General features: G+C 48.7%; 1 protein-coding gene across 1 annotated transcript in view; it reads right to left on the bottom strand.

The window, feature by feature from the left end:
• Ptc (protein patched) overlaps nt 1-6,523 on the bottom strand; it is a gene marked incomplete in the record, with an annotated part of 37,340 nt that extends 30,817 nt beyond the window's left edge. The window contains 1 exon segment of the mRNA XM_077692977.1: nt 6,079-6,523. Coding sequence (XP_077549103.1) covers nt 6,079-6,180 — 102 coding nt within the window.
• Between the last annotated feature and the right edge of the window lie 12,911 nt (nt 6,524-19,434).

Genomic DNA, 19,434 nt, shown 5'->3' with positions numbered 1-19,434 from the left:
TTCAGCGTGCTCACAGCAACAAGGATGATCACGAAGTTGCATCACCGAAGTTGGGTTCCAGTAATGCTGTAGCTGATTATGAAAGTTCTGGCTCATGCTCATTCAGATTGTGGTCATCAGCATTCTTGTTTTCATCAAAAATAATGGGCCATCGCAATGCCATCAGTCCGTGTATCATAAGCAAAAACAAACACAGAAAAAGCAAGAGGGTCATATGTACAAGCAATTCTTATCCAACAAATTTTATTTCCCCACCAGTAATACCACCAGACCTCTAGGGAAATTTGTGATGGTAAGAGCAAAGCTAAGATGACCTAATGTGCGACTTCAAAGAAAGGAAGAAACTGTAGAAGAAAGCTAGGGAGGTTAACCAAGGAAAGAAGAAGAACTGGCCAGCTGGCTGTGCTACATGTGGAAATGGGAACAGGAAACTTGAAAGAAAAGGAAAGGACTGGCATAAAATAAAGGATAAAAAATTCGGGAGAAAAAAAAAACATGGCGTGGAAATGGCCAATACAAAGAAAGCACCATGGGCGAAAAAAAGATAGGCATAAAACAAGCAGGCAAAATGACAAAATGGCCAAACGAAGGATGCTGCATACTGGTAACACCCCTACAGCACCTGTGACTGTTCTTCTCTCTTAATCACTGCAATCTGCTTCTTCAAGGCAAGAACTGATTTGGCTACTTTAGCTCCATCTTGTCTAAAACCACTGAAATATGTCTGATTTTCTGTGTACATAATATAAATAGGGTACATAATTTCTAATTTTTTTAAAATTTCTCCTGAAGTGTCTGCTCCTTCGTGGAAGCTTTCGTGACTAACTGCCTCGTAGAATTGCATTTGCTTTGTTCATTTTTTGCTCTTTTATGCTGCCTCTGCTTGTATTTGTTTATTTCGTTCTTTTCCTCTTCTCCAGTGCTTAGGTTTTTTATCATGAAATTGTTTTTTCTTCAAAAAGGTTTTTTGGCTTTTAACCCTGTCTGTTTTTTGGCTTTAAACCTGCCATAGCTTTGCTGGAAATAGTTAGTTCCTCACACAATTTTCCTCTTTCTTTATTCTGGGACAGGGGGCATGAAATTTTAAAAGGTAAAGAGCCCTGCAGTGACTAATGAACACTTGCACTACTTTCTTTGTAGTTGTAAGTACTGAAAGCTATAGTTCCACAAACCTAGAATGGAAATGCGCGTTCTACATGATATCTCCTAGTCTCTGGTTTGCTTTTGTCGAGATTTTGTTTAAGCTGCTATTAAATAGAATTATTGCGACCTAATGTAACCTGACAACATTAATCATGTACCTTGTGTGACGTCCCCAAGCATACAATCAATGACAAATCTTCTAAGCGTACCTATAAAAACGGAAAATCTCTAAATAGTTTGTTGATGCACATAACTTATCAATATTAGGCTTGGGTATTTCACGGTTATTGAATCTAAGCTAATGCAAGGGCCACTACCTAAAAGCATTTAAACTGGAGAAAAAAGTTGACACACGTGCTGCAGGGGCCTCGTAGACAGGAACAGGCACAGAAAGCATGTTTGTTTAGCATAAAGTGCAGTCACAAATACGATTTCCATTTACATGCATTTCTTGGAAGCGTTGTCCAGTTTGAACTTCCATTCGCTAGAACAGCAAGTAGTTGTAAAGAGCACCTCAATAGATTGCGAAAACAATCAGCTGACGCATACAGGGGGGGGGGGGGGGGGGGGGGGCGGGGAGGGGAGGCGTGTGAAACATGTTAAAAGAGCGCTGTACAGACGGGACAACAAAGAAGAGACTACACAGGACTAGCGCTGCATATCAACTGCACTCTATTAGCACACACAAAATGATATATACAGAAACAGCGCATGCGCGAATACAGGGGAAGCCACCAGGAAAAAAAATCAGGGGAAAAAAGCAATCAGGGGGAAGAGATTTCTTTTTAAAGGAAGCAGGAAAATAAATGGACTGGGGATATTATTAAGCTCTCATGGGAGCTCACCTGCATTTAACACAGTCCGGAAGCGGGAATAGTTGGGGAAATAGGATAGGAGAAAGAAAAGTAAAGATTAGAAAGGTGAGGAAAGAGTAGAGAAGAGTAGTTCCACTGTGGTCGATTCCGTCGCACACAACACACCACAAACACTGTTGGCTGGCGTAATGCTGCGTCTGGGAGACGAGAAACCTCGAAGGGAACAGTGAAGCGCGGAGGCGAGCATGGTGCGACGAAGAGCGAAGTCTGCGGCGGTCCCGACCGCTTTGGAGACGGGTACTAACGAAGGGGGGGAGGCGGGAGCTGGCACTTGACCGCCCACACCAGTAGAGCGAAAGCCTGGCGACGTCCAAGGGCCCGCGCTTGCAACGGGCCGCCGAAATGAAGCCCCTCCGAAGCACCGGAGCACGAAAAAACACGTCCGCTCAACTCCGAAGCGACGACCGAACTCCCCTGACGCACCGGCAAAAGCTACCTCTCCGAGCGTACGAAGTACCCGCTAATCTACGCGCTACCCTTCTCAGTTGCGGAGAATGCAAAACTGCATCTAACGCGGCAGCATGGCACAAAAGTTCGCTACCTACCACAGGAAAAACTTCACACAACGTTTCTGCACAGCAAGGTTTTCACGGCGCACTCACAGCAACGGTGGCTGCCATGATGGAATGCGTTGGTTACTAGGTGAATACCGACTACTGCCGCCAACTCTAGTAGGCAAAAAGGCAGCGGGCAACGCTGTAAGGGTGGCATCATGTCAGCGCCCGGGTGTAGCACGGTTTCAATGCACGGGCTGGCCGGGCAGCTTTTGCTCTAGAGTCAGTAGTATTAACTCTATGCTCTCAAATGACAATTGTTTCACCGTGTCACGGCCAGGGGCGGTATTCTCGAGTTTTGTCCCTTTTGCGTCCCTTTCAAAAGTGTCCCTTTTGGCGAGCCCTGATTGGCTAAAAGCAAACAACCGGAAGTGACATAACGCAAGCGCGGCAAACCTACTGGCAATGCTCACTGCTTAACCGGAAGTACGTCACGATGAAAGGGACGCAAAAGGGACGTTTTCATAAGGGACAGTTACGAGAATACCGCCCCAGGCTAAAGCCATAGAGAAATAAAAAAAAATTCTCAATGCTAAAGCGGCGGCGCACGGCACCCGCTCTAGCCCGGCCGTGTAGACCCGCACTAGGAAGACACCCTACCAGCATGGCCAAACCGAATGTCATTCACTTTGAATTGCCGTGTGACAGGGCTATAACACTACTACCAGTTTTACCGGACTTCTGCCAGTGTTACATCACAGAAGTGTGGAATAGCAAAGTTTTTTTTTTATTTTTCTTACCATTTTTTTAAGAAAAAAAAAAAAACCAAAAGTCTGTTGAAGCTGAATGAAACAAGCTGAGTGAGTTACCAAAATTTAGTTCTTTCAATCCAAACAAAGTTGCATTTTGTTTTCATCGTCCCTTTAGCACAGGCCGCACAACCCTGCCCTGTGTTAAAGTTCGAATACATCCATCCTTAGCTGACAGGGAGTACATTTTTCAAGAGGTCAAACGAGTTCACGTTCCCCCTTGAAAATGAAAAAGCATTTCTAGCAAGAAATCATAATTTCCGGCTTCTTTTCTGACTAGATTGATTCTAGCTGGAATCGACAGCTTCTAACTAGAAAAATTCTTGTCTAGCTAGAGATGATTATTTCCAGCTTGCGGGTTTCTTTCCTTCTAGCTGGAGTGACAAATGCTAGCTGGAAATAAATCTCAATCCAGCTAGAAATGAACTAGAAACTGAATTTCTAGCTAGAAATTGTGCCTATTTCTAGCTAGAGGAAATTACTGGTTCAATAATCCAACTAGAAAAAACATTTTCACCTGGGTAAACGTTCACAACGTGGCTCAGTCCAGGGAGTGAAGAACGGAAGATTGGAAAGGTACTTGATCTTATTTATAATGGCTCGCATCTGTAGCATTTCAGTGTGGACCCACAATAAACGTGTTAAAGATCCCAGGATGGTCTAAATTAATCCGGAGACCTCCGGCACGCCTCATAGCCCAGGAGTAGCTTCGGCGCGTTTAACCAACAATTTTTAAACGGGTTCTTTTTTGTGCAACCCTGTACAATCAAAAAGAACATAAACTGGTTCTAAGCTGAACATGTCGGAAATGATAAAAACGACTGCCCCAAACAATTAGCTCAGAAACATTCCCATCCTCGGGCTCCCTTGTTTGCCTGTACAGAGTAGTGTGCAATTCCCGGGTAGTTCAAAACTGATTTAGCAATACAGCTTCTACATACGCAAAATACAATAAGCGCGGAGCTGCTCCCAAGCAGTTCCGAGAAGTCCAAAACGATAAATAAATGAGGCCACCCGATACCCGGGTCATTCCGGAGGACACGAATTCGGCCCATTTCCGAGTTTGTCATGATCTGAGACCGCGCCGCAAGGGAGGTGCTGTCTTGTAATTGCCTCTGAGCGCCAAAATTACGTTTATTGCCAGCCAATGCACCGTCTGCGGTGGTACGGAAAACAATTAAACCAGTTAGGAAATCAGAAGGTGCGCGCGGTCATTTAATGAGGACAATTCTCCGACCGAAACGCGGCTGCGAACGGACTTGTTTCTTCCTGGGTCGGAAGAGGAGAGCGAAAAAAAAAAAAAAAGCGTCCCTTCTTTTTTTCACACGTCGCTGCACTCTTCGTTCTATCGGGCGCAATATTTAAAAGCGCGTATAAGGCGACGGTGTTCGCGCCAAACACCGAACCGCGGGTCCGCGTCGACCCGTGTGGGCAAAAGAAAAAAGGCGGCTTCGAAAAAGGCCGCCCTCAACAGAGACGTCACCGAACACAGCACGCCGGCGGGGCAGTACCGTAGGCTAGCAGGCTGCCGCGGGGGGCGGTTTCTCGGAAGAGGGAGGGGGGCGCCTGGACCACCCGCGCCGAGGAATCCATCTTGGGGGCCCCTTGCGCGCCTTCCCCCATAAATAAAATTGGGGACGCCTGACCCCCCCCCCCGTGGGGTGGGGGGTTGTTTCGAAGGGGCTCCCCAAAGGAGCGGCTGCTGCTGGCTCTGCGGTGCTGCTGTCAGAGAAGGCGAGAGACGTGTTCATCCGCCAGCCCAGCTGCCCTGGTCTACCACGGCCTTGTGTGCCTTTTCTTCCGAAAACGTCTTCCAGTAAACAACAACGCGGCTTTCTTTTAGCCCGCCGACCACACTCAATGTCACGAAGCCAGACTTCTTCTCAGCGTGGTCGCCGCATGCCATTTCCTCTCGTAAAAATCACCACCGCCGGCTACTCGACCGACGATGGACCAAGTTTACAACTCAATGCTCAGCAGTAGTGGTTCAAGTTTGAAGGACAGTCGACCATGTTTACGGCTAAACCTCTGTCTACAATCGACGAAGTCTACAGCTGAAAGCTCTGCACACAATCGACCAAGTTCACAGCTAAAAGCGGTGCATACAATTGACCAAGTTCACAACTAACAGCTCTGCGTGCAAACAATAAACGACAGCGCAACGCAGCTCGGTCTACTAAAACCATCGGTCCACAGTGGACTGCAATTAACAAGAAAAAAAAAAAAGGCACGTAAGGCAGTGCAAGGAGGGAAAGCGTCGTCAAGCACTGCACAGAACGAGGTCAGAGAAACCAGCTCAGAGCGCGGTGTTCCGTTCACTGCGGAAGCGATCGTGCGTACTACGCGAGTTCGCGCTCGGACCACACACGAGGATTGATAAGGGAGAGCGTGTCAGGATACGCGTTGAATACTCGGGAGCTGCGCGGCTATTCGCGGTGACCACAAGGCACCACCTCGCCGACCGCATTCGACTCGAAGGTTGTGCGACTTTGAGTACGGAAAGAAAAGATTCTTGAACAGATAGTGCGCTGTTTCGCAGTAAAAGCGCTGGCATTGCCAGGAAGGACAGCAGTTATCCTCAAGAGTACATACAATACAGTGAGCAGCTTCAATGCAAAAATTGCTACCGTGTGTGCGTGACTAGACTGATCTTTGAAACTTCGAGGTTTCCTTACCAAGCCTTCAGTACGGCACGCACGATATGTTTTCCCGTAAGAGACCGAAGCTTTTAGTTATTTCAATGACAGGGGAGTTCACCTTCTCAATCTGTCGAAGTGCCGTGCGTGCATCCGTCCAACTCGTACGCGTCAGAAGCGCAAGATCGTGCCTCCTGCAGTATGACGATGACCTGGGGCTCATCTCGCCCAGCTCACAAGTGTCCGACGCTCGTCGATCGACGACATGACTGCGCGACGGCGCCAGGTTTCAAGTTTTGCATCGAACACAACGTGATGCCCGCCGCGACCGCACGGAAGCGACCCACTCGACGACACAAGGCCGCCACCACACACTTCCTCGCCAGTCGTCGGAGACACACGGTGGAGGGAGGTCAACACGGGACCGTCGCGACGTATCCGGAAAGGTGTAGAACAACACGACGGCCGAGGAAGCGGCAAGCGCCCCGACCCCGAGAACTTCAACCGACAGCCATCTCCATTACAAAACCACACACACTCCGTGCGGTCGCCGAAAGCCGCCGCTGTTGTCCAGATCGGCGCTACAATCGGCATCACGTGACCAGCTTCGAAACACCCGATTGGCTGCGGTCTCCTAGCAACGCGAAAGAGAGGGAGATTTGAGGGGGGTTTTCTTTTTGTACTTGCTTCTTCCTCGTCCCAGCGGCGCTCGGACGGGGAATGGGCGTTTGTGTGTTGCGCTTTTTTTTCGCTTTTTTCCCCGCCGCCCGGGCGGACCACACACCGAGATGAAGTTTTCATAATCGCACGCTCGAAGATGCGGATTAGGAGAGGGGGGCGCTTTTATGGATCGGCTCTTTCGGGAAAAGAAAGATGTTTCTCGGACGTGTCAGAGGACGACGCGCAACCGGGGAGGGTGCCACGAGCACCTCTGCGTGCCACGCTGCAATCTCCGCTGACTTCGCAACAATGGCCCGGGTCCCCTTTCTGTTCCACTTTTTTTACCCGGGCCGCCGGCTAGATTGAGTCGTACTGCGTGGCGGGCCCTTGGGCCCTCCCACCTGTTCTTCGCGCTCCGCCAAGAGAAAGAGATAAGCACCGGACGTAATTAGCGCTCGGGGCAACGAAGCGAGCTAAGTTAACCTGCGGCCGGCGCGGCAGAGGATACAAACGTTACATTAAATACTCATACGCGCGCAATCTTAACTACAGTTGTTGTGGCTATTTTTTTTTTCTTTGCAGTCTCGGTTCACCGGCCGCTACCTGCCCGTTCCACTGAGTGAAGAGCTTTTTCTTCTTAATCTAATTAACGCAACGCGATTGTGATGAAGCACTGGGGATCGTTCGCTACTATACGCGTATTACTCTTCCGTAGCTCTGAAGTGGCACGTTATGCGAATACATCAAGCTAGACAGCGCAGTTCAGTTTCTCACGCGAACTTCATGCCGACCCCCAGATGATGTTGCTGTCGTGAAGGATGAACCAGGATCGTATACCCGGCGCTTAGTTTGTTCATTTTTTTTACCTACTTTTAGAGGTGGCAACGCAACTTTTGCGTTGGCATCTCTTTACGCTGCGTGTCTTCGCTCACTGCTCCAGATACGTGGTCTCTTTTATAAGCGTGACCGGAACAGTTTTAGGTTTTAGCAATTCCCGGGTAGTTTAAAACTACTCTGGCAGTGAAAATTTTACAAGGAAATAAAATACGTAGCTGCTTTGAACAGAGCAGTTCAAAATGAGGAATAAAATAGCTTTCTTAACCCCAGTGGCTTTCGTTGTTGTTGTTTTTGCTTTTGTTTTATAGTGGCACTTTTTCGCAGGATTTTATTGTAGGGTGGAAGGTCGTAAACAAGTGGCGCCACCTAGTACCGGGAAGAGTTACCACTCGGCGCGGCGGAGGCGTCAGCGGCAACGCGGGGGTTTCGGTTTCGAAAAGGCGTAGCTGGCCGCCGCCACGGTGTCCCGTGCCAAGTGCGTGACAGGCTCCCCCAAGACGTGCCTTTTTGGCGCGCTCCGAGCGAGTTCGCTGAAGGACTGCGCGCGCGCGGTTGAAATGGCGGTGGTCTGGCTCCCCCCCTCTTCGGCAGAGAGGGGGGACGCGATGCGTGGCCGCTCGGACCACCCGCGTCGGGGCAGGCATCCAGACCGGTCACGGGTCTCCCCCTCGCCCCGTGTCGCGCGCGTCTTCATCGGATGCCGCCGCGGGGCGCATTGTTTTGGGACAGCCTCGACCCGCCGCTGCGGCCTGACGGTCGCGCCCCTTCTCAACCCACCAGAGGCGTTTCAATTTGTCCGGGAAAGGGTGGAGGGAAGCAGAGAAGAAAAAGTTATTCGCGCAGAATACGCTCGTACACCTTTGTTCGTGGCTCGGGGAAAAACACGCGTCGGCTTGCCAAGCCGTGTTTTCGCAGGGCGTAAAGCGCGTACTTTTCTTTCCGAGGTGGGCTTTATCTTGGCACGCGTTTGGCGCGAAGCCAGTTTTTCGACCGATAGACCCAGCCGCGAAGGCCGGAGACACACGCGCCCACGCCCCTGTGCGGTCGGACGTGGCCGTTGGTTAGCGTACTCGCGTGCGCTAATTGAATTCCGGTTGTAGTTGAATGAGCTTACAACCGCTACTTTGAACGAGGGAGAGGCAGGAGTGCTTGCGAAGCCCTCACAGCGGAAGGCGGGGCCCCAAGGATTTGTGGTCGGGCATTGTAGACACCTCGATGACATTTTAACACGTACGTGTGATGGTGTAGTTACACGTTGTTTCGGTGTGTTCACTGCATTGCATGTGTTGGAGGCGATGCCAGACAAATGGCTCTTACCTAGTCAGTGGGACGGGCCAGGAAAAAGGTGCTTACCGGGTGATACTACACACGGTGGTTTTAGGAAAAAGTTACACACACACACACACACACACACGCACACACACACACATATATATATATATATATATATATATATATATATATATATATATATATATATATATATATATATATATATATATATATATATATATATATATATATATATATAGTAAGGAAATGAGGGGCTCGTTGAGGAAATACGAGATCTAATCGAAAGGTGTGGGTTCGGTCCCCACTCTGGGCGCGTGTTTTTCTTTCTTTCTTTCTTCCTTATATTTAAAAAAAAAAGAATCTTAACTTCATTAACCGAAGTAAAAAATAGAGCCTAACCACACCCCTATGCCTCCTTTGGCGTTGTAGACTGCCGACCTATGTTTCTGTATTTCCTCAACAAGCCCCTCATTTCCTTACTATATTATTCTGCGAAAGCCTAGCGAGGGTCTCGGTTCTGGCAGCCTTGATGCCTAGGTAGCATAAGAGGGCTTCCCGCCAGTTACCCACTCATGACAGGCTGTAGACGTTTGAGTCACGCCCCGGGGGTTGAAAAGAAGGTCCCCTTCTTCCCGTGTAGTCATAGTGGCGCTGGCTACCACCCTCAAGCGTCAGATACACTTCTAGTAAATATAAATAGCCCAGAAAGTGAAGGAGAACACAGTCGCCCAGATAGCCGAATTGGTAAGGCATTCGAGATCTAATCGAAAGGTGTGGGTTCGGTCCCCACTCTGGGCGCGTGTTTTTCTTTCTTTCTTTCTTCCTTATATTTAAAAAAAAAATCTTAACTTCATTAACCGTAGTAAAAAATAGAGCCTAACCACACCCCTATGCCTCCTTTGGCGTTGTAGACTGCCGACCTATATATATATATATATATATATATATATATATATATATATATATATATATATATATATATATATATATATATATATATATATATATATATATATATATATATATAGGAAAGCGTTACGAGTAGCCGCCTGGCGAAACATAAGGGAGGAGAGTATAAACAGAAATAAAAATAAAACAAATTGCGAGAAAACTAGGAAGCAAATACAACGGAAAGGGAATGTGGTGCAGTCGAGGCAGGGAACAAAAACGGCCCTAGGTTTGAAAGTGGAATCCGGCAGGGCCACGTGGCAGCTGGCACATGAAACGACCTGATTCAAAAATGAATGACTGAAGATCCCAGAGGCAGAAACCCAGTATCGCCCCGAACGATAAAATTAGGGGAGAGGGCAGAGGGAGGCTCAACCGACTGCGTGTGTTTTCTAAGTACCTCCTGGAATAGAGGACAACCACTGGTCTAGAGAGAACAAAAATGATCGATTGTTTCTGGTTCGCAGCAGAATATATATAGGTATAGAGGCGATCGGTACGAGTAATAATTTAGATCTGGCTCGCGACAGCAAAAACTAGTGAGGGGGAGGGGGGGTTGGCGGGAGAGGGAAAGGAAAGGCACTGGAGATATTTTGAGCTCGGCAGGGAGCTCATCTGCATATTACAACCCAGCGCTGCGGAAGAGAAGCAGAGGGGGAGTGACAGGATAAAGTGGAGAGAGACAAAGGGAGAGAGAGAGACAGAGAGAGAGAGAGAGAGAGAGAGAGAGAGAGAGAGAGAGAGAGAGAGAGAGAGAGAGAGAGAGAGAGAGAGAGAGAGAGAGAGAGAGAGAGAGAGAGAGAGAGAGAGAGAGAGAGAGAGAGAGAGAGAGAGAGAGAGAGCTGTCAGTCCTAGAAAGCTGTCAGTCCGGGCAAATCAGACCGGGCACTGCACTCCGGGCTGCAGCCGCTGTGTGAGGCCGGTCGTCTCCATGTAATGGAGCAGATGGGCGAAGACTTCCCGTTGGGTTGCCGCAGGCCCCTTCGGGAACAGAAGGTCCTCCATGCCGGCGCTGGGAAGGCCTCGACGCTGGAGCACTCGGTGGAGCTCTGCTCTCGGGCCCGCGTGGTGGGGGCAGAAGCAGAGTGGGTGCTCCAGCGCCTCTGGTTCCGGACAGTCCACACATGTAGGGGAGCCCTTGCGCCCGTGTCGGTGCAGGCGCTCCGCCACATTGCAGCAGTCGAGCCGCATGAGGAGAAGCAGGCAGCGGGCATCCCTGCTGATGCGTGCTGCCTGTGGGGCCAGGCCACTCACAACGCGAGTGTCGGGGTGCATCGTCTGCACCATGCGGGCCAGGGCGGTGCGGGCCTCGTCGAAGGCGGTGACGTCTTGGGAAACTAAGGTGCCATCCTGAGTGCGACTTCGAAAGCTCGCGACTGGCTTATGCTGCACTTCTATGCAATTGCCGAACTGTATAGTCAATTCTCGCCGTCTTTCTTCTTATTTCCATTGAACAACGCCCGACAATCGAGTTGTAGAAATTATGTACAGCATTACGGCAAAACGGATAATACTTGAGCCATCTGAAGACGACACAGTCGTGCGATAAGTGAGTCTGCAGAACACCTGCAAGAAATGCTCCGGGAACTACAATCAGAAAGCAAGGCCGTGGGGCTAAAATAAATATGAACAAATCTAAAGTCGGGATGACTAATCATGCCGAAAACTCCCTGTTCAGCATTAGAAACCTAATGCTAAAACAAGTAGAAGTTTTTAACTACCTATGAGAGGTTGTCAGTGCTGATCCCAACCACGAGAAAGAAATCTGGCGCGGAATAGGTATGGGTTGCAGTTCACTCGGCAAGCACTTCCAAATAATAAAAAGTAAGCTACCTTTATCATTCAAGAGAAGCGGGAAGGCCAATAACTCGATGGAGAGACGAAATAAGAGAATTAGACGCCGTAGGAAAATAATGGACTCTGGCAGCGCAGGACGCGTATATGCGTTTCCTAGTAAGTACAGCCAGCCGTCACCTGAGCTGCTTTTGGAGGTTACATCACAGCATAAACGTACCTAAAGCATACAAAACCACCCGAAATGAAATAGATGACAGCTAAAACGGACCTGCAATGGTTAAAAACCAAGGCGTCGAAAAATATTCAACAGAAATAGCCGAAACCGACCTAAAAGGGGAAAACCCGAAAAAAAAAGTACAAGAAGCAGTAGCTGAAACTGACCAAAAGGCAACGATAACACCCGAAATCCCATTTACAATGCATAAAGATATCATAAATAGATTTTATGTGTGATAACAAATGTTAATATTCAAATATGACAAACCCTTGAAAATGAAAAAAACCTCCGTCGCATGCCCCCGCGCGAGGGACACGAGTAAATGCAGAGCATTGGGGGTGGTCGCGTGGCGTAGGTTGTGGTAGTTGGCGGTGGTAGTTGTAGTTGTTGTTGTCGTAGGGGTTGGGTAGTTGGGTTGCGAGACGAGAGAGAGATTGATTGATTGTAGGGTTTTAACGCGCCGACGCAGCGCAGGCGATGAGGCGCGCCGTAGTGGAGGGCTCCGGATTAATTTTGACCACCTGGGGATCTTTAACGTGCGCCGAAATCTCGTACACACGGGCGTTTTTGCTTTTCGCCTCCATCAGAAAAGCGGCCACCGCGGCCGGGAATTGAACCCGCGACCTCGTGCTCAGCAGCGCAACGCCTTAGCCACTGAGCCACCGCGGCGGGTACGAGAGAGAGAGAGAGAGAGAGAGACGAGAGACGTAAGTACGTAACGTGTTATTTATTGCCATCGTTTGCACCCCACCCTCTCTGCGGGGCAATCGGTTGGATCTTTATTATTATTATTATTCTTTTCTTTTTTTTCTTTTCTTTCTTATTATCCCTCTCGGGAGGGCAGTGCGCCATCGTCGAAGTTCATAAGCGATGGAAGCAACACCTTTAACCAGTACCGCGACGCGAGCCAACGTCAGCGTTGCAGTACCAGTTCAAGACATCGTGCCATCCTCTTCGTCGACGGCGGCAGAAGACAAGGCGGCGAGACGGCGCGCTGCCGACGCCGAACGCAAGCGTCTGAAGCGCGCTGCCGACGCCGAACTTCGTGGCTTCGTGCACGAGAAGCCGCGGCCAAACGTCAACGTCGGGCCGCGGATCCTTCGCTCGGGCAACGAGTATATTCGTAGCGCGCGCAGTAGATGGAGAGGAGGTAGCACCTGCTGCTGCAACGCCTCTTTCAGCGCCGGAGCACGCGCATGCGCGCCCGCACCTGTTGTTGAGAGCGAGGAGGAGCGGGGGAGGGGCGCACGTGCTGGCTGGCTGCGGACGCCGAGTTACGGACGCATAACATCGTGAGTTAAAGAAATGCTCTGCATTAAAAAAAGCGGTAATGGGATTTGAACCCGGGTTAGGATGTTCGCTTCGCAGGAGCGGAACTACTACACTACGAGACCATTTTTTTTCTTTACTGCATGGAAAACTGCCCTTAATACAGCCTACAAAAGTTATGAGTCATCCAAGAAGATGCACATCACTGCAGCTAAAATAAGCCGTCCGTTGAAACTCTGGCAAGGAGACGCACGCGTCCAACAGATGCAGTCATTCTGGTGGGTCACTTTGCGCCGCATAAATGCTCCGCACCAACGCAGCTTGCTCCCGAAAAATGGACTTCGTTGGGCGAGGGGGTTCCGCGTGCCTGTCCGTCATGCGGCACTTCCACAAGCTACACAATCCCATCACAACAAATATATCATAGGGGACTCGAGTAACATCTCTAAAAGGCAAGAACCGAATTGTATAAGGGGTAATGTCCATGTACTTTTTAAGAGTTCGTTGCAACACATCCCAGAAAAACACCGCCTCCCGGCACAAAACAAAACAATGATCAATGGTGTCAGGTTGATTGCAGAAACGGCAATTGTCAGACCAAGGAATCGACATTCCTTTCTCGCGACCAAGCGGTTCTGAGCGATTAAACTGAGGATCACATGCACGTGAACATAGCTTCAACCGTTTTCTGGGACGGATGCGACGGCATAGAGAATCAGCGATCTCGTTTATTATATACAGTGACGTTATATAACCATAATCATGTAGTTCCCTCCTACAGCTCTCGCAGAAACGAACAAAAAAATGTCTGACGATTACTGTACTGCCTAATGTGAAATTTGTGCGCACCCGCCGCGGTGGCTCAGTGGCTAAGGCGTTGCGCTGCTGAGCACGAGGTCGCGGGTTCGATTCCCGGCAGCGGCAGTCGCTTTTCTGATGGGGGCGAAAAGCAAAAAAAATCACGCCATATCCACGGAATGAATGATGATAAGTGGGGCGAAGCTCGAGAGGGGGAGATCATCGGTAACCGTAACTCTCCCGTGAAAGTTCGCCCATTACATCATTACGAAAGACGTAAGACTGTGTGCGTACGTTGTACAAATCAACTTTTATTTTCGGAGTCAATGCTCCCAGGCCCAGACCTGGTGAAAGACCCCGCGCCATCGAGGACTACCCCGCACCTCAACCACAATTTGTCACGTAGGATGGGACACAACGGTAAAGAAAGAACTTTTATTTAGGGCGAACTTGTGCCCGAACAAGACGAGAGGAAACGAGCAAAGGTCCTTGCGTCTCGTTCTATCTCCGACAACGACTGCCTGCGTTCGTGGCGTGATCTCTTGCGTGATCTCCCCCTCGCAGTGCACGCGCGCTCGCTCCTCCGTTGGCGAACACAGACAAGCTCGCGCTCCCGGTGCCGAGTTTGCGCTGCCGGTTGCAGCCGGTTCTTGTGCGTGCAACGCGGCCCACTTTGCGACATCTCCGAAAGCATGCGGCGGTCACGTACCACGAGACACAAGGGATGGACAGACCCATGACTTAAGGAGCTTCGCCCCTAAAATGCCCGTGTGTACGAGATTTCGGCGCACGTTAAAGATCCCCAGGTGGTCAAAATTAATCTGGAGCCCTCCACTACGGCGCGCCTCATCGCCTGCGTTGCGTCGGTGCGTTAAACCCTACAATCAAATTTGTGCGCAGAGCGAACTGCAGTTATCGGTCACGGCGCATAGCTGCTGCGTCTCAGGAAGTGAGCGCGTGATCAGTGAACCGTGAACGCACGCCGGCGCGGGCTTCCCCGCCGCCGAGCCCGTTGCTGCAATTTATTTATTTATTTATTTATTTATTTATTCGTTTGTTTGTTTGTTTGTTTGTCCACATCGCCATTACTGGCATTACAGTGGAGGGGTACATACATGAAAATTACGATGCATACAAAGACAGAGTAACAACGTACAATTTACACTAATACATGCGCGCACACATTTTCGCAAAGCCTTCACAAACGCTTCATTATCAACAATGCTGACTGTTGCAGTATGGTGTTCCGTTCCCGGATGGTCTTGGGAAAGAAAGAGTTTTTCTCTGATGTTCACGTCCTTTACGGTTGTGGTCGAGTCGCTGCGATATGAAGTGTAGCGAAAGTAAGTACTTGTCGCGGCGTATCCTATCTTGACTGTAGTAAATATTATGAAATAACTTTAACCGCAACTTTTTTCTTGTTAGTTCTGTCATACTGTGAAGTCTCGCGTAATTTCCGGAAACATAACGAGCTGCTCAATTCTGTTTTTTTTTCTCATTTTGTTTTATCCCTTGCTGTTGGTGGGCCCCACACAGTGCATGCATATTCCAATACCGATTGTACATAGGTTTTATATGATAGCTCAGGCGAACTTTGGGGAAACTCTCTGGTGTTTCTACGCAGGAGGGCCAACATACGACAGGCTTTTTGAGTTGTAAAATCTACGTGAAGACGCCAGCACAGTGTCGGTGAAAGGAAGGCACCTAGATACTGATAGTGTCACTAGATAAGATACTTAAACTCACTAACAGTTTGTAACGAGTACCCGTCTATAGCGTAAGCCCTTTTCACGGCATTTCTTTGCTTCGGAAAACACGTGTACAGTTTTTTTTTTCAGGTTTAATGTCGTGTGTTATTTGTGACACCACAGCTGAATGTTATCCGAATCCCGCTGTAACGCGCAGCTGTCGTCGACATGTTTCACCTCTCGGTGCACTACACAGTCGTCTGCGAATAAACGCATGGATAAGCCAATGTTTTCTGAATGTCATTTATAAAAATAAAAAACAGCGGAAGCCCTAGGACGGACCCCTGTGGGACACCTGAAGTGACACCACCGACATTCGACTGTGACCCATTTATAGTTGCAAGTTGAGGCCTTAAATTTAAGTATTCTTCAATACAATTGACAACTTGCGCGTTTACGTTCAAAGACCGCATTTTTTTGCAAAAGCAACGCGTGGCAAACCAAGTCGAAGGCTTTTCTGAAGTCTGTAAACTCACAATCTATAACAGAGTGGCTGTCAACAGTTTCGCTCACTTCATGAAGAAATTCCGTTAACTGAGTTATGGCGAAAGTCGTGCTGATTCGAATTGAGAAATGAATGGGACTCCAAATGCTTCATTATGTTTGTGTAGAAAAAATGCTCTATTGTTTTGCAAACAGTGCTTGTAAAGGAGATTGGCCTATAGTTACAACCAAATCTCGTGGTCCCGATTTGCGATAGGGAACATGTCCGGTAGGGAACATGTGGCCAACGATTTTGTAAACAATACAGCCAAGAAAGCCGAAACCGATTGTGCGCACAACTTTAGCATCTTGCTGGGCAATCCACTAGGACCTTCAGCATCATGTCCCTTCAATGATCGGAGAAGGACAGTTGTTCCGTGCTCGTCTACTCGGATTTCCTCCATGGCAATAATGTCCCTCACCACTGGACCGGATGAAATGGTAAGAGCTGTAAGAGATGAGAATACAGAGCTAAAAAAACAATAAAGTAGTTAGACTTTCCAAGGTCATCTACCACCAATACTTTCGAATGTTTAAGCGGCGGAATAGTGATATTATCCTTACCATTTCTTTTTATGTAACGCAAAAACTCCTTAGGCTTTTTCTTTAATATTGAGGAAAAGGAGTCAAAGAATATCTGCTTTCCTTTACGAATTTCTGCTTTCAAAAGCTTATTAACAGTCCGCAACTTCGAAAAAGATAATGGTGTTGGTTTCTTTCTATATTTTTTTTCTAAACCTTCTCTTTTGTATGACATACTGAGCGAATTTCAGCATTAAACCACGTACTCTTACTCCTGCCACGTCGTGGAGACTGTGGCCAAGACGGCTCAAAATGATCACGTAGCTCTGGCATTTTAGACTTAAAATTTAACCATAGGTCGCTCATAGTCAGTGTTTCGGAAAGCGCCTGAAAATCTAGGGTCAACATAGACTTGATCCAAGCCGGTTGAGTAGTCGGTAACAAATCTGAAACGTTTCCCCCACTGTGTCGTCTCCATCGCCATTTGGCTATTGCGAAGTTTTGCAGCAAATTTATTATGTCTTTCCCCGCGGCCGAATACAAGTGCTCCTTGGTTCCTTCACGGTTTTTCCAGTTAATTTCAGGGTAATTTAAATCTCCCCCTCTAACAAGCTATTCTGCCTCAGTCGAACCTAATACATGATAAAACTCTGTCACTATTGCGCTTGCGCTACCCGGTGGTCGATAATAAGAGCAAACAGATGACGTCTTCCTAATAGATAATTCGATTTTACACCATACGGACTCGCAAGACCAACGTCAACGTCGATTTGCCAAGAACAAACGGTTCTTGCCATCGGGTTCGAATCTTCATGCGATGGCCTGCGAGGCACATTCACCACTGCAAAAATCGGAAGCTTCTCCGTTACTTAATCAACTCCTCAGCTAGCAAAACCTATAGTCCCAACACAACATGGCTAAAATCATACACCAATTTCCTGCAGACATGCGAGACCTGCTCACAGCCCTCAAGAACAGGTATCTTCAGACACACCCAACAGAACCCCTGCCATCGTGCTCAGGAGCACCAAACCCGGCGCTTGATGATGACATTCAACTCCACGAGGTCACCGCAACCATACAGACTTTGTGGAGATACACGGCCCCAGGAATGGATCACATATCTAATAGGATGCTTGTCAACCTTGACGACCCGTCGCTCTTAGAGCTTACCAATTACTTCAACAATATCTGGAAGGCAGGAACCATACCTGAGGAATGGAAGACCGTGGAAGTTCGGCTGATCCCCATCCATCCCATATCTCTTACTTCGTGGGCAGGGAAACTCCTGAGCACATCATCATCAAAAGGCTTCAATCCTTCCTGGAAGACACGGGAAAACTGCCCTAAGAAATGGTGGGTTTCCGACACCACTTATCAACGCAGGATACACTGCTCCAGCTCAAAGAAGAAGCAATGATACCCGCAACCCGTAATTCCCTGACGGCTATATTGGCGCTGGATCTAAAGGGTGCTTTCGACAATGTGAAACACACGGCCATCCTGGAAAAGCTGAACACCCTGGACTGCGGAGTCAAGACCTACCAGTACGTCAAGTCTTTCCTCACAGATCGGAAAGCCATACCCAAAGTAGGGAACCACACCACTGACCCTTTTTCAATAGGAGGACGTGGAGCTCCCCAGGGGGCTGTACTATCTCCCCTCCTGATTAGTATCACTCATAGGATTCCCTGCACTACTTCATTCTATTCATGGTGTAAATCGTGGCGTCTACGCGGACGACATTACCATCTGGTCCACCACGGGTTTACTGGGAGCAATGGAGGAGCGCCTACAGGAAGCAGCGGACGTAGTAAATGGCTACGCAAGGTCACGTGGACTGAGCTGCACCCCTTGAAAATGTGAACTATTACTCGCGTCTTCAACCAAAAAGCAACCTTCAGGGACACCCACCATCAACATACACATAGATGGGCACGTTATCACCCCTGCTCAAAGCATCAAGATACTCGGCGTCACCTTTCAGGCTGACAAGAAAAATATCACGGCAATCAACAAGATCAAGACCATGACGGAGCAAATCACACACATGCTCAAGCGCATAACAACTAAGGCAAGGGGCGAATCTGATACACTCCGACTCGTACAGGCCTTCGTCGTCTCGCGGATCACTTATGCATACCATAGGCTCTGCTTTCAACAACGGAACTGAAGAAACTGGACACCGTTATAAGAAAAGCCTACAAACAGGCTCTGAGCCTACAAATCAGCACTTCGACAGACAAATTGCTTGGACGCGGCCCTCTATACTGAAAGGCGGGCCTCAGAAGCGACAGCTATCATAAGCCAGAGCACCGCACCAGCGTATCATTGGACCGAGCCAACCCCCTACCCGCCGAGGAAGCGGCCATTGCCTTGGCGCTTACCCAAACTCAAGTTGAGGCCGTAATTACCGACTCTCAACAGGCTTGTCGCAACTTTTCCTGCGGCCGAATACACAAGGCTGCACTTAAAATACTGCAACAGAAGCCACTAGCGAGACCCGTCAAGATAATCTGGGTGCCTGCGCACATTGGAGTGTCTGGGAATAAGATTGCCCATTTCACAGCTCGAGAATTGACCGGCCAAGCACCTGCAGACGAAGACCTGCGTCCGTCTCGTGTGTCGTATTATGAAATTACCGCGCACTATCGGCTACAGAGTCAAACGTACGCCTCACCGCACAAACAACTACCCAAGGGCCCCGACAAAATACTTCGCGCCCTGAAAACTAATACTTACCCCCACGCGAGCAGATACCACTACATAGCCCCCAACCTGTATCCCCGTTTGTGCCGCTTCTGTGGGGAATCCGGGACACTCTTTCATATGGTCGGGGGCTGTACACGAAGTCCACTTGACCCGCCCAATCCCTTTCACACTTATGAGCTTTGGGAGAGCGCCT

This window comes from Haemaphysalis longicornis, unplaced genomic scaffold (assembly GCF_048455015.1).
Source record: "Haemaphysalis longicornis isolate Haplotype H1 unplaced genomic scaffold, Haemaphysalis longicornis Haplotype H1 scaffold_12, whole genome shotgun sequence".
Taxonomy (NCBI): domain Eukaryota; kingdom Metazoa; phylum Arthropoda; class Arachnida; order Ixodida; family Ixodidae; genus Haemaphysalis; species Haemaphysalis longicornis.
Note: the sequence above shows the minus strand (reverse complement) of the source record. Positions and strands in the feature narration are given on the sequence as shown.